The sequence below is a fragment of the Lacerta agilis genome, chromosome 4 (assembly GCF_009819535.1).
Source record: "Lacerta agilis isolate rLacAgi1 chromosome 4, rLacAgi1.pri, whole genome shotgun sequence".
NCBI lineage: Eukaryota > Metazoa > Chordata > Lepidosauria > Squamata > Lacertidae > Lacerta > Lacerta agilis.
This window is the reverse complement of record NC_046315.1, coordinates 20,721,372-20,735,408: the sequence shown is the minus strand read 5'-3', so window position 1 is coordinate 20,735,408 and position 14,037 is coordinate 20,721,372. Positions and strand designations below refer to the sequence as shown.

General features: G+C 42.2%; 1 protein-coding gene across 1 annotated transcript in view; it reads right to left on the bottom strand.

Annotated features, from left to right (window-relative positions):
- DDX10 (DEAD-box helicase 10) overlaps positions 1-14,037 on the bottom strand; it is a 151,909-nt gene that overhangs the window by 119,261 nt on the left and 18,611 nt on the right. The window contains exon 10 of the mRNA XM_033146258.1: positions 5,147-5,248. Coding sequence (XP_033002149.1) covers positions 5,147-5,248 — 102 coding nt within the window. The remainder of the gene's footprint in view (positions 1-5,146; positions 5,249-14,037) is intronic.

The window sequence follows — 14,037 nt, the reverse complement described above, 5'->3', positions numbered from 1 at the left end:
AGCATTACTTCAAAATAGTTAAAAGGTACTGCCCATCTGAACAAAACTCAGCTGAAATCATGTCAGGCATGAAGACCGTTCTCCTCCCATGAATAATGCAGGGAAAGCAAACAGAAGCTCAGGCCTTTTATCTAGAGAACAGTTTAAACTGGAAGAGGCAACGATTTTTCAAGGTAAAGCCACACAATTAACATTAAATTGCTTCTTGAGCTTATAAAAAGGTGGAAAATTGAGCTCATACTGAAGGAAGGGGGGAGCAAAATATACAGCAATAATACCTCACATTGACACCGTATCTCTCATGAGAAAACAGTATGAGGGTTCCCCCCCCCCCCAGCACTTAAATAAGACGCTTGCTGGGAATTTCCAGAGCCTGAGGCATTTCTACAGAACTGTGGCTTTGCAGATAGGTAGTACACCAACTGATGTGGAGATTAAAGCCGTATTATTCAAAAAACACCCAACAATAATTGCATGAGGGAGCAGAGCGAGGCTGTGTTTGCTCATCCTGCCTCTTCCCCACCAACTCTTCAGAGTTCTAGCCCATGTGCCATTATTATTATTATTATTATTATTATTATTATTATTATTATTATACCGCCCTTCTTCACAAGATCTCAGGGAGATTCACAAGAAAGAAATACATGGTAAAAGCACAAATAAAACAAAACAAAACAACAAGACAACAATCCCCCCCACAAACACATTTAAAAAGCTATAGAATATTAATCCGCCAAAGGCCTGGTTGAAGAAGAACATTTTGGCGCCACAGCAGACAAGAAGAAGCGGTTACCGCAAAGGCAGGGAAGTGACTACAGTCTTGGAATGGGACCTGGGAGACCAGGGTTCAAATCCCCACTCAGCCGCCAAGCTTATGGGGTGACCCTGAGTCATCTCTCAGCCTAACCTTTGCCACAGGATAAAATGAGGAGGCAGAGAAGCACATATGCTGCCTTGTGCTCTTCAGAGGAAAGGTGGGATACAGGTCTTGGTGGTGCAGATCTTGCTCTAAGGCCAACTGAGCCCTGGTTAGAGCACATAACTGAGTCTATTGTGTTAGAGCGGCTCTGCTCCTACCTGCAATGCGGTGTCCACAGAATAGCATCAAGAGATTGCTCTTTGGCCCCAATGGAAGTGCCACAGGGCACTAATTTGTCCCCAGTTATATTCAGCATCTATACAGTGGAACCTCGGAAGCTGAACGCCTGTAAACTCGAACGTTTCGGCTCCTGAATGATTGAAAATGGGAAGTGATTTTTCTGGTTTTTGGATGATTTTTGGAAGCAAAACATCTGGCGCAGCTTCCGATTGGCTGCAGGATGCTCCTGCAGCCAATCGGAAGCCATGCCTTGGAAGTCGAACGGACTTCCAGAACAGATTCCGTTTGACTTCCAAGGTACGTCTGTATCAGGATTTTCCAAACTTGGGTCTCCAGCTGTTTTTGGACTACAACTCCCATCATCCCTGACCACTGGTCCTGCTAGCAAGGGATGATGGGAGTTGTAGTCCAAAAACAGCTGGATACCCAAGTTTGGGAAACCCTAGTCTATATGAAGGCACTGGGAGCTGTCATTAGGAGTTTTGGAGCAAGGTGTCATCAGAACACTGATGAGACCCAGCTCTATTTCCCTGAGGCAGAAGAGGCTGTACAAGCCCTGGACAAACGCCTGGATCTAGAGGTGTACTGGACAATGCCTCTTGCTGGTCTACATGGAGGACAGAGAGGTGTTTGTGAACATGTGTAGAAACGACTACGGTGCAACAGTAAAATCTGCATTCACTGTTCCACCCACTTCGGCCTCTGGCATGAGGCCCTCAGAAAATTGCCCAGAAGGCACTGTGGCTCAAAATGTTTCCCCACTGCTGCTCAAAAGAACTCTACTCTTTCTTATTAAGTTGAAGAAGTGGGGAGAAAGCAGCAGCACAATGAAATCCAGCAGGGCTAAATGTAATGAATACAGGAAGGGGAACAAAATACCAAAAAGGAGAAATAACTGGCTAGGCGGCAGAAGCATTCAGAATCTACAGCGTACATAAACAAATTGAATATGAGTCAGCAATGTGATGCTGTGGCTGGAAAGGCCAGTGCCATTTTTAGGTTTTATCGGCTGGAGAATTGTTGCCAAGAAATGGGAAATAATAATGCCATTTTATTCAGCATCAGTGTGACCTGATTGGAATGCTGCTGTGAGTTCTGGGCACCAGGTGTCTCAAAAGATACTGGCAAGTTGGAAAAGATTCAGCAGAGAGGTACAAGGACGATGCAAAGGCTGAGTCGAAAATCCCATGAAATAAAGAAAAAGAAAGCTATGTACATTTAGCCTAGAGAGGAGGAAACATTATTGATTGGCGCAGGCAGCAGAGAGGGAGATGCCAATATCCTTTTCAGATTTTGGAAAACTATCAGAAAGAAGGTGGAGGAGGGAGTGTTTTCACCCAACATGCTCTGAATAGGCCACATACAGCCAGTTTGCAAGCAATGCTCAGCCAAACTACAGCTTAGTATGAACATGTGGGCTCCCAGAGAGGAATTTGTGGCTGCTTTGGTCCTCTTACAGTCCTGCCATGTTGCTGTGAGCTAAGCTAAGCATGGTGTCCAACCCCAGAATCATGGTTTGTCTCACTCCAGACAAATGTTGCTTACAGATCGTGGCTTGTCTGGTGTGAGGCAAACTATTAGACCAGTTTTGGGTGGCTTTCTTCACAGCATTGCAGCTGCAGAAGGACCGGGGCAGGAGCACAACAGCTTCAAAATCTTCCTCCAGAAACTCTCCCATTTGCAGCAAGCCGTGGTTTGGCTGAGCATCACATGCGAGTCAGCTGAAAGATATGCTTAAAATCACACCAAGGTAGATCTTGGTTAAATATTGGGGGTATGTTCTGTTAAGAGCTGTTCAACAATGGAACAACCGGCTGAGAAGAGCTAGGATCTCCTTCTTGTCAAGGCATAAACTGGGAAAGGAGGCTGGATATTCCAGCCTGGCTCCTGGTGCAAGACACAAAAGGATGGAACAGGAAGAAACTCCTGTCTCCCTTAGCAGCTAACTGCACATTTCAAAGGAACCAAGTATCAGTGATTGAACCAGAAATCCACATCTCAGTGCACAGATGTCCTATGTGGTGAGGTGCCAAGTGGACAGGTTGGTCCTTCTGCCTGGGCAGCTGAGTCAACTTGGAGTGAATCCTGCTTACCAAGGCTGTCCATTAGTTCTCCTCACCTAAGAAGGAACGCATAGGGCTCCTGTACAGGTTGAACTTTGCCTGTTACCCATATAAATAGTGCAAGCTAAGTCAATTTGCATCTCCTCCTGCTAGCAATGCGTTATGTGGAGCATAGACCCCTGAAAATCCTATTGAGCTCTCTTCCAGCTTCTGAGCTTTCCCCAAACTTGACTTGAACATTCTTATGCCTATCTCTTCACAGCCATATAGACCACAAGCTTCTCTCTCAAAGCAAATGAAAACAGAAATTATCTGAATGTTGAGATCTACAACCAACACTAAATATGATCTGCATTTTTCTCCCCACTGCACCCCTGCAGTGTTTTCCATGGCTCATCAGTTCCACAGCAAAAATGAGCTCCTCTCCACAGTAAACCATTTAAACCACCTTGGCAAGTCATTATATCCCTTTAAGAGACAAAACAAAACAAAACAAAACAAAAAAGGCTAAAAAGGGCCATTTACAAGGATTTGCAAGCTTTACTGCATCCCCACATTATCACCCATGATTTAGAACAGTATTGTAAACAGCATTACTGGAAGCCAACAACTACTTCAGTGGAGCATGTGAACCAATTTCAACGCATACTGAGTGACTGAGATATTAGGCACCAAATGGTAATTAGGTCTGTATGCATGAAGGTATGAAACAGATGTCATTACGAGTAAAGAAAGGAAACTATCGGTGCACTCAGTTGAGCCTTCCTCAGAGGAAAAGGGCTGGAAACAGGACTAATACTACAGACTTAGCATGGCCATGTTTCAGATTAGCATTTTAATACAGCAGCATAGGAATCTGTGTATTAGAGACAGCGTTCCTCAAACTTGTGAACTCCGAGATGCTTTTGTCCTGAATTAAAACTAGAAGCACACTTCCTTTCTTGGAAGAAGTGGGCATTTTGCCTAAATTCACCAGCCCATTCACAGGTAGCGAAAAAGGGAGGAGGGGAAGTTTCTGCAATTATTCAACAGGAGGGAGGGGTAAATGTTGGAAGGTCCCTATGGGGAAGTTTGGCATGGGATGCAGTCTTTTCTTTTCCTTTTTGCCCTTTATTTTCGGTAGTGAATATCAACATTAGAAAGGCACCCAAAAAGAAAGCTGCTACAGCAATTGAAGCAAACAGCTTCCCCATCCCTTGCTGCACAGAGTACGGATTTAGATGGGCCAGGGATCCAGCCTGGCATAAAGGAAGCTTCCCAAGTTCTTTCTGCAGGAATGAAGCAAGCCCAGGGCAGCAATCCACACAGGAGGTGCAAAAAGGAAGTCTTTTTCTGTGGGTGGGCAATTCGACCACATCTATGTATAAGAAGAGATTGAACGTTCCATTCACATCTGACGCAGAGAATGGAGGAGGAGTCTGCTTCAGATTAACCACAGTTTACTGTGTTGACCACACCCAGTGAACGGTGGTTAATCTTAATTATGGTTTCTTTGGGGGGTGGGGAAGGAAGTCTAATTCAAACCACATAGAGTTAATAACAACAACAATCAGGGCCTTTTGTGACAGTACTCACCAGTACAACACCTTCCCTGGGGCTGCTTAAGAAAGACCTGTGCGCCCTCAGGGAAGGTAGAAGCAAAGGAATCCAGGCCACATATCATCAGTGAGCCTGAGAGGACTCTGCCACTCTACCTTTTACATAATGTACATAATGTAAGCATTTTAAAATTGTAAACTGCCTTGGGTGCCTTGGCAGAAAAGTGTTGTGTAAATGCAATAAATAAGACAATAATACATAACAGCAGCACCTTTTCCGCCCCTTTGCTGTTGATGGCTGCCATTTTGTGCAGGCCCCCTTGGCACCTTTATCAATAAATGAGTACTGGCACCTCGTTTTCTCAAAACAGCACTGATACACACACACACACACACACACACACACACATATAATATAATATATATAAAAGAGCTGAAGAATTTACTTGATGTTGTTGATGGGAACTTTCTTCTGTGACAGCTGCTGCATCATCCCCTTTTCCTCTGAAGAAAGCAGCACAAGGAGAGCTTCCCCACCTTCTTTGTACCTAAGAAAGGAATTAGAAAACAAAATGTTTCCTGATTAGGTTTCCAGATGGTAAATAAAAACTGACAGACTCCTCTAAGGGCCAAACCAAATGTGGCATTAATTGCATCTTCACATCTAATGTGCAGGTTGTTGTTTTTCTTTAAAATGCAAAAAAAATCAGGGCTTTTCCTCAAGAAAGCATTCAATTCCTCCATCACACCAGCTGGGATCCCCCCAGTTTTCAACCCTGGCCAGCAGAAGCTATTTGCATCCCAACATGGGTTTACAGGCTACAGGCAGGTAAAGCATGACAGAGAACTAAGAGACACGGATCAGTGTCTTGGTTAAGCCTATCAAACATCTGGCACACACCCTGTTCTCTCCTTTTGAAGAGCAGAGCTGAAACGACTATTCTTGCAAGTTACATCCTGAGCTTTGGGATTGGGCAAGCAACTGGGTATTCCTCCATAAAAGCCAAGCACACAGAGTTTGCTCACACTATTGCCTCCATGTCCTTGGAGACAGAGGTGGAATTAGCGGCACCAGCTTGCTATCAGCCTTATCCCCAAATGCTTCCCCTGAAAGGGAAGGCTCTCCACTGATAGTGGGAATTTTGGGAAATGATATATAATGAATTGAAAACAATGTTTAAAATAACCTTTTCTTTAAAAATACCCCGAAGCTTTTATTTTAAGAATTTTAGGTGCCGAAATCCCAATGGAGCAGAAAAGACTATTTATGTATGTGACCACAACTGCTCGGATGTTAATGGCTCAGAGATGGAAAGAAGACAAAAGTCCCTACCAGAGAAGAATGGCAGATTAAGTTGATGGATTATGCCAAATTGGCAAAAATGACCGGAAGAATCAGAAATCAGAAAGACCAAAATTTTAACAAGGAATGGGGGAAATCTATATTTTATCTTAAAAACCATTGTAAACAGCTAAAATCATTAGTAGAATTGGAATAACACTTGTAGTTTAATGTTCAATTTTGGATATAATGGAGATGTGAAAGATTTGGATTATTATAAAAGATGCAGGAGGAAATGGTTTTTAAAAGGACCCAGAAGGGGGAGGAGGGAAGTCCAGGAGATTCTTTGGAATCTTGTTTTTATGTTGGTTGTTGGATAATTGACTGTAAAACTTTAAAGTGAAAAACTAAATGAAATTTAAAAAATGAAAAGATAGCGGGAGAGGGTCTGGGTCGGTTCATATGAAAGGAGGCAGTCTTCAATGTGCTGTGGTCCAGAACCATTTAAAGCTCTATAGGTCAAAAGCAGCACTTTGAACTGGGCCCAGAAACTAACTGACAGCCAGTACAGGCAGCCCAGGACTGGGATTACTGTATATGCTCAAACCATCTTGCCCCAGTGAGCAACCTGGCCACTGAATTTTGCACCAGCTAATGTTTCTGTACCATCTTCAGAGGCAGCCCCACATACAATGTGTTGCAGAAATCTAATGCTGATGCAAGCCACTCCGTGCCACCAAGGCCACATGAGCCTCAAGCAACAGCAAAGGATCCAGAAATACCTGTATTCCCAAGCTACGTATGCGCTCCTTCAGAGGGAGTGTTACCCTATCAAGAGCTTTAGTTTGTTGGCTCTCATCTAGTCCATTACCCAGGCAAGACAACAGTCCAGCACACCCACTGCCTCACCTGCAGATGTGAAGGAGAAGTAAAGTTGTGTGTCATCAGCATATTATAGACAACATACTCCAAAACTCTGGTGGTTTCATGTAGATGTTAAATAGCATGGGGAATAAAACTGAACCCTGAGGAACCCCACATTGAAGGCTTCATGGAGCCAAATGACACTCCCCAAGCATCAGTCTCTGGAAATGACCGTCCAAGTAGGACCAGAACCACCACAAAACAGTGCCACCCAGCCCTAACTTGAATTGCCATTCCAGAAGGATACCATGTTCAATGATATCAAATGCCACAGAGAGGTTGAGGAGAATTAACAGTAACACATTTCCCCTTTCTCTCTGCCAACAGAGGTCATCATACAGGGTGGCCAAAGCAGTTTCTGTGCCAAAAGTGGTCCCAACCCCCAATTAAAATGGATCTAGAATCAGTTTCCTCCAAAAGCACCTGGATCTGGTCCGCAACCACATGCTCAAGAACCTTGCCCAAGAAGGGGAGATTTACATGTGGCCAGTAATTAGTTAGATTTTCCAAATCCAGGGAAGGTTTCTTGAGGAGTGGCTTTACCATTGCCTCCTTCAAAAACAAACTACTGTTTCCCATTTTGTCCAAATACAGCAAACTGTTGTTAGTGCAAACTACAGTTTGCTACCAAGCTACACCATAACCTGGTAAGTGGAGGCAGGCAAGAACCATACACGCTTGAGGCTTGTACCTCCTCATTCTTACAATTATGTATTTTATGATTTGTGGCTACTTTTGAATCAGACCTCAGTCTCTGAGGATCATTTCACACATTACAGAGCAGCGATCTAAAATTTGCCATAAGTGTTCATGGAAGAGTAAGCAGTCGATTCCAGCGCTCAGCGTAATTTTTTAAATGTGAACACCAACAACCATGAACTCTCATATGCACCCAACAAAGTTATGGGAATATAGCAATAAAGACAAGTGTGCAACTGAATTGCACAAACATTCAGAACCACCATATGGACAAAGCATTTTATGCTACACAGTGTTTTCAGATATCAGCCGCTGCATCCACACATTTGAGCTTTAAGTCTCCCCTTAAAGTATGCATTAAAAAAATATAATGTGTGAGGAAGCCCTGAAACAGTTGGACAAAAATACATTAACATAGCTTTCCAAAAATGAAAGCTAACTACTGCTGTCCTCTAGTGGCATTGTATTCTATTATATTATATCACACATGATCAAAATAGGCTTCATGGGCTAGAGGCAAGGCACATGAGCAACAAGATACCAGATTTGGGGTGATGAGTGTGTCTTTAAAGATGTTTCTGCATGAAGACACTTCACTTCTATTATCATAGAGGTCAACAGAATGCAAGCAATGGAACGCAAGCAAAAAAAGGTTCACTTTTTCCCAATTTTTATTGTTCTGGACCAATCTTCTTAGGACTGAGCTTTGTCCACCTTTGAAGTGGACTGCCTTTCAGAACAAGATTGCAGTCATGCTAATCTAAACAGGTTAGGCATTAAACCATGTCCTGCTGCTCTTTGGGGTGTATATACAGGTGAAACTCAAAAAATTAGAATATCGTGGAAAGGTTCATTTCTTTCAGTAATTCAACTTAAAAGGTAAAACTAATATATGAGATAGACTCATGACATGCAAAGTGAGATATGTCAAGCCTTTATTTGTTATAATTGTGATGATTATGGCATACAGCTGATGAGAACCCCAAATTAACAATCTCAACTATGGCGTTTTCATCAGCTGGACGCCATAATCATCACAATTATAACAAATAAAGGCTTGACATATCTTGCTTTGCATGTCATGAGTCTATCTCATATATTAAACTCCAGTAGCTAATGAAGACAATTGCTTACAAAAATGAACTTTTCCACAATATTCTAATTTTTCGAATTTCATCTGTATATCCAATCAATAACCCTTGCCTGCATTTTTGGACTATCCTTTGGTGTGTGACTATGGGGGCTTAGCATGACGAGCTCCTGCACTTAAAAAATTACTACTACTGAGACAACACAAAAGCCAACAAGCAGCTCTTAAACCACTATTTGCGTACTGTACCTAATGGAAGCCACAACCATGGTTTGGGGTTTTTAAACCATGTTTAGCACAAAACGTGGTCAGGCTGTTGTCTGAATTGAGCCACGATTTTGATCAACCCATTATCCATAGCATAAAGAAAAAGAAAAGTATTTCCTTAAATTTGAAAGCTAAAGTATTCAAAGTGTGCATAGCGCCTGTGAGCAGAGAACTGGATAGTGACACAGAAACACGAACAGCTTAAGAACAACATAGCATGCCATGGGATGCGCAATGCTAGGAGTATCATTAAAAGATAGGTAAATGAATAATTGGATATGACAAATTTCATAAGTCATGGATGCAGTGGAAAAGGCTGTGAAGTTAAAACGGACATGTGGCAAGTGACAATTCAGGCCAATGAATGTTAAGTCTGCAGACCCTACAGCCATAAAAGACCAGGTGGACGACCATATGCCATGGGTGGACAATCTAAAACTAACAGTGGAGTTTACATGGATGAAGGAAGCCACCCAAGGTTGTTGGGCATTCCAGTCAGATGGATGGCATATTATTATTATTATTACTGGAGACAACCTGAAGAAATGTACAGTGACACCTTGGTAATAGAATGGCTTGCTACTAGAATCAGCTGCCAAACGCCGCAAACCCAGAAGTAAGTGTTCCAGTTGGCGAACGCTTTTCAGAAGCCGAACATCTGATGCAGCTTCCGCTTGAGTGCAGGAAGCTCCTGCAGCCAATCGGAAAACACGCCTTGGTTTTCGAACGGACTCCCAGAACGGATTAAGTTCGAGAACCAAGGTACCACTGTATATCCAAAGATGGATGTTGCACGCTGCAAAAGAGGTGGAAAAAAGAATCCATCCCATGAGGTTTTGGAGAAGATTAAATGAGAGGGCCATGTACTCTTTCTTAAGCTCCCTTCTGAGAAAGGTGGGATACAAGTGCCAAACACTACTCCTTCAGGAAGTGTTCAGGACATTTTCTATTTTAGTCAAGTTTTCACACAGCACTAATAATTTGATTTCAGACTTACAATAGTATCTGTCCATCCTATTTTAATTACTGCGAGCACACAGATTCCTAATTAGGTAAGGTATTTAACTTGGCTTTCGTTCTACGCAGTTATGCACTCTCACGGCTCTCGGAACTTTCTAATTATCTCTAACCTCATTAACGGCTACTAAAACTGTCGATATAATTTTTATGAAGTTTTTGAAAGTCTACACCGCAACCTGGCTCACTAATTTCTAGTGGATTAAAGAGCCACAGTCTGGTATTTGGAAAATTTGGACTCGGAGGAAGAGGCCCCCCAGCCCCACCCCACAAAAGAAATGAAGAGGTGCTATCCAGACTGCTCAATATTTCAATGACACTTAAGGATGTTTAATATTATTTGGCTTCTGTTGAGCAATTAACCTCTCTGACATCATGCTTTTAATTGAAAACTCATACGCACAGGAAAATATGGAGAGGGGGAAACCAAGCATACTCTCATTTATTTTAGTGTTCATCTTGTCTCGAGCCCTGTCTGGGAGGATTTCAGTTGTGAATAGTGTCAGTGTTGGAACACAAAGACAGAAAAAAGCCAACAATTGGCCTAGGGTGTGGAAACAGGCTGCACTGGGCCAAATATGGTGTCCAGCTGCTAACTCTGAAGCAAGGGGGGGATTTACAGAAGAGTTAGTAACTGTGCCCATGGTCTATGTCTAATGGGGGGTTGGAGGGGGAAACTCTGGTTTATCACCCATGATTACGTCCTCAAAATGGATAGCTATTACAACTAGTTGCTGACCATAGGGATTTGATGAACAATCATTACCAAGTCAACAAAATAAGATCTATGACAATGACTAGATTGTATTTCAGTCTGCCCATGCAGCTACTAGAACTTAGCTGCTAAAATTCATCGTTTCAAAGCAAAAGTAGCCACGATTCTCCTTCTCTGTAGACCAGTGGTGGCAAATTGGCAGCCTCCTGATGTTGTGGGACTACAAACTCCCATGGTAGTCCGTTTCTACAGTTTCCAGACAGATAATCTAATCAGCCAGTCACATGTCACTGGGGAAACAAACAGCCTCCTTCTGCAGAACATTCAACAATGGAGGCCTGGGCAAGGGGCCAGTGCCGGAAAGGGGGCCAGCGATTGACCACACATTCGCTCCATAAGACAAACAGACATTTCCCCTTACTTTTTAGGAGGGAAAAAGTGTGTCTTATGGAGCGTAAAATATGGTATTTCTACAAACCTGACAGCTTGCTCGCTATTTTCATTTACAGGTAGGTAGCTGTGTTGGTCTGCCATAGTCAAAACAAAATAAAAAAATCCTTCCAGTAGCACCTTAAAGACCAACTAAGTTTGTTCTTGGTATGAGCTTTCGTGTGCATGCACACTTCTTCAGATACAGATATGTGTCTGCATGCACACGAAAGCTCATACCAAGAACAAACTTAGTTGGTCTCTAAGGTGCTACTGGAAGGATTTATTTTATTTTATTTTCATTTAGTTGGTCCTAATAAAAATATGCTACTGTTATAGATTCCCACCCAGCCACCACAAAAAATAGAGAAATCGTCAAAACATTACAGATGCCATGTAGATGACTGCATGCAAGACATATGTCCATGTAATTGCCATGTATTGACAATTGTTTTTAAAATTGTCAATGGAGTTTGTAAATTTAAAACAGATGGAGAAACACAGTTATCCGAAATTTCTGTCACATTTACACAGATGTTTTAAAATGGCTACATATTGAACAGGGAGTGCTGTATACATGCAAATCAACACTGTGAAGTTGTGACCATATTTTTCGATAGGCTGCTTCCTTTAAATGGTCGTGTCCCCCAAGGCCATTCAGCTCACAAAGGCAGCAACTCATGTTTGGTGGCCTTTTATCAATTATATGATAAGTGATCCACACAAAAACTGTATCCCAATACATCATTTATGTATATGGAACAACTCATAAGTCGTCATCTACCCACTTAAATGAATTATACTTTCAATCTTTCTGTGAATTATGACTGATATGTCTTTATATAATGAAAAATATAAAATGTCGCTTTGTTTTGATTTTGTAAATCCATGTACTTGTCGACTCTTTGGGGCATGTTTTCCTCTTGTCCTTTCATATTTTCTTTTACTTTTTGCTGTGAAACAGGGTTTCCCAAACTTGGGTCTCCAGCTGTTTTTGGACTACAATTCCCATCATCCCTGACCACTGTTCCTGCCAGCTAGGGATGATGGGAGTTGTAGTCCAAAAACAGCTGAAGACCAAAGTTTGGGAAACTCTGCTCTAAAACGTAATGGAATAAGTAATATGTATTGGAACTTCTTAAAAATACATAATAAAGAGAATTTCTTTTTTAAAAACTAGAGCAATTATGTGATGTGCTTTCATGGGCTCATCTGTGTGCTTGAATCCACATACCAGTAATAAATGTGTGGGTCTTTAAGGTGCTGCAAGGCTTTTTCTTGTATTTGCTGCATGGGGACTAACCCAACCATGTCTCTGGAAATAAAACCTGAAAGTCTCAAATGCACGCCTGTCCATCAGAAATGTGATACTTAGAAAGCTTGTTTGATCCTCTTGTCAACCCATTTTAGACTTAGAAACAAACACATACACACACACACACACAAACACACACACCCCAACGATCAAAGAACAGCAGCGATCACACACCACAGCAGCATTGCCTGAATATATTATATTTCTCAGTATTTCCTATCAAATGCAATTCAGAGGTCTGAAACATGAGGTCGAAGGAAATCAAAAGCAGTTTTCTTTGACAGAATTGGATTCTGTAATACAGGGGTGGTGGGAGCTGGGATGGGGAACTGGATTTAGCTGACCTCTTCCAACCCCCAGGGCCATTTTGACAGATGAGCAGAGCCACCCAACTGTAAATCACCTAACGTCATCAGGACGTCAGGTGAAACACCTTTCTCTGCCTGGGGGTTTCTGAAACCAAAACATTTGGGCAAAGGCCCAGGGGCTCACAAGCATGGCCAATCAGCTAATCAGTCTGCAAACTCCACTGTTGGCAGGGAGCCCCATCTTTACCTGCCACACACCTGACGTCAGCCTGGGAACAGCCTCCCAGGCCAAATTAGGACTCATGCCACAGCCCACATTCGACTTTACCATTACGGATGATATGAAAGAGGCAGGGGTACTTTTTAAACAACATACCGGAGAATTCAACATTCTACAGCTGCAAAAAAATCTGCATCTTTTTTAAATTTTTATTCTGGCTGAGACAATAGTTGGTTGCAAGGTCAATCATTTGTCCCAAGGTCTGATATGTCTGGAATTTTATGGGTATTATTCTGGGTAGGGATTTTTTAGGTGTTGTGACTGCCATCCTGTAAAAGACCCTACATGCCACAGATATCACACAGAAGGATGAAAAAAGAGAATGTATCGGAACACGTCCTGTGATCCTCGGCTGAAGGCTGGTACAGACATTCAATAAATAAAATAATAAATTAATAAATTAAAATATGTGTTAAATTAATTGTTAATGAATAATGTGTTAGACTACAATTTTTCTGCAAAGCACTTTGAGCACAGATTTGCTTACGGACATTGCGGTATATAAATAGCTTGGCATGGGCAAAAATAGAGTATCTGACCCAGGGAAGGCATGGGAAGTAAGGCTGATGCCTAAAACATCATGTTGACGGAGAGAGGTCAAGGATCCATCAAGGCCACAATTAATCCCTACCTCTTGATTTCATTCCTAGGTTACAGAGAGGCATCGGGGGTGGGGGAGGAAAAAAATCCTCCGAAAGTATTGCCGTTTTGCTGACATTGATGGCAATTCCTCTTTATGGCTTTTCATATTTGCTTCTGACATTTTTATGATTCTGCTATTTGTGACAGATCGTATGATTTGTTCTGTAACTCTGTGCCTTGTTCCTTCCCGTAATGCCCTTCTGTCAAGTAGCCCAGCAGTTTGTCATTGTTGTTACATGATTAGTTTCAAGCTTCTTTTTGTATCACAGGACGTAACTCCCATCATTGCATATAACTCTCATTTGGAATGGCTGGGGCTGATGGGGGCTGGTTCAGGTTGGTGTATATATTGATTGTATTTGTACACCA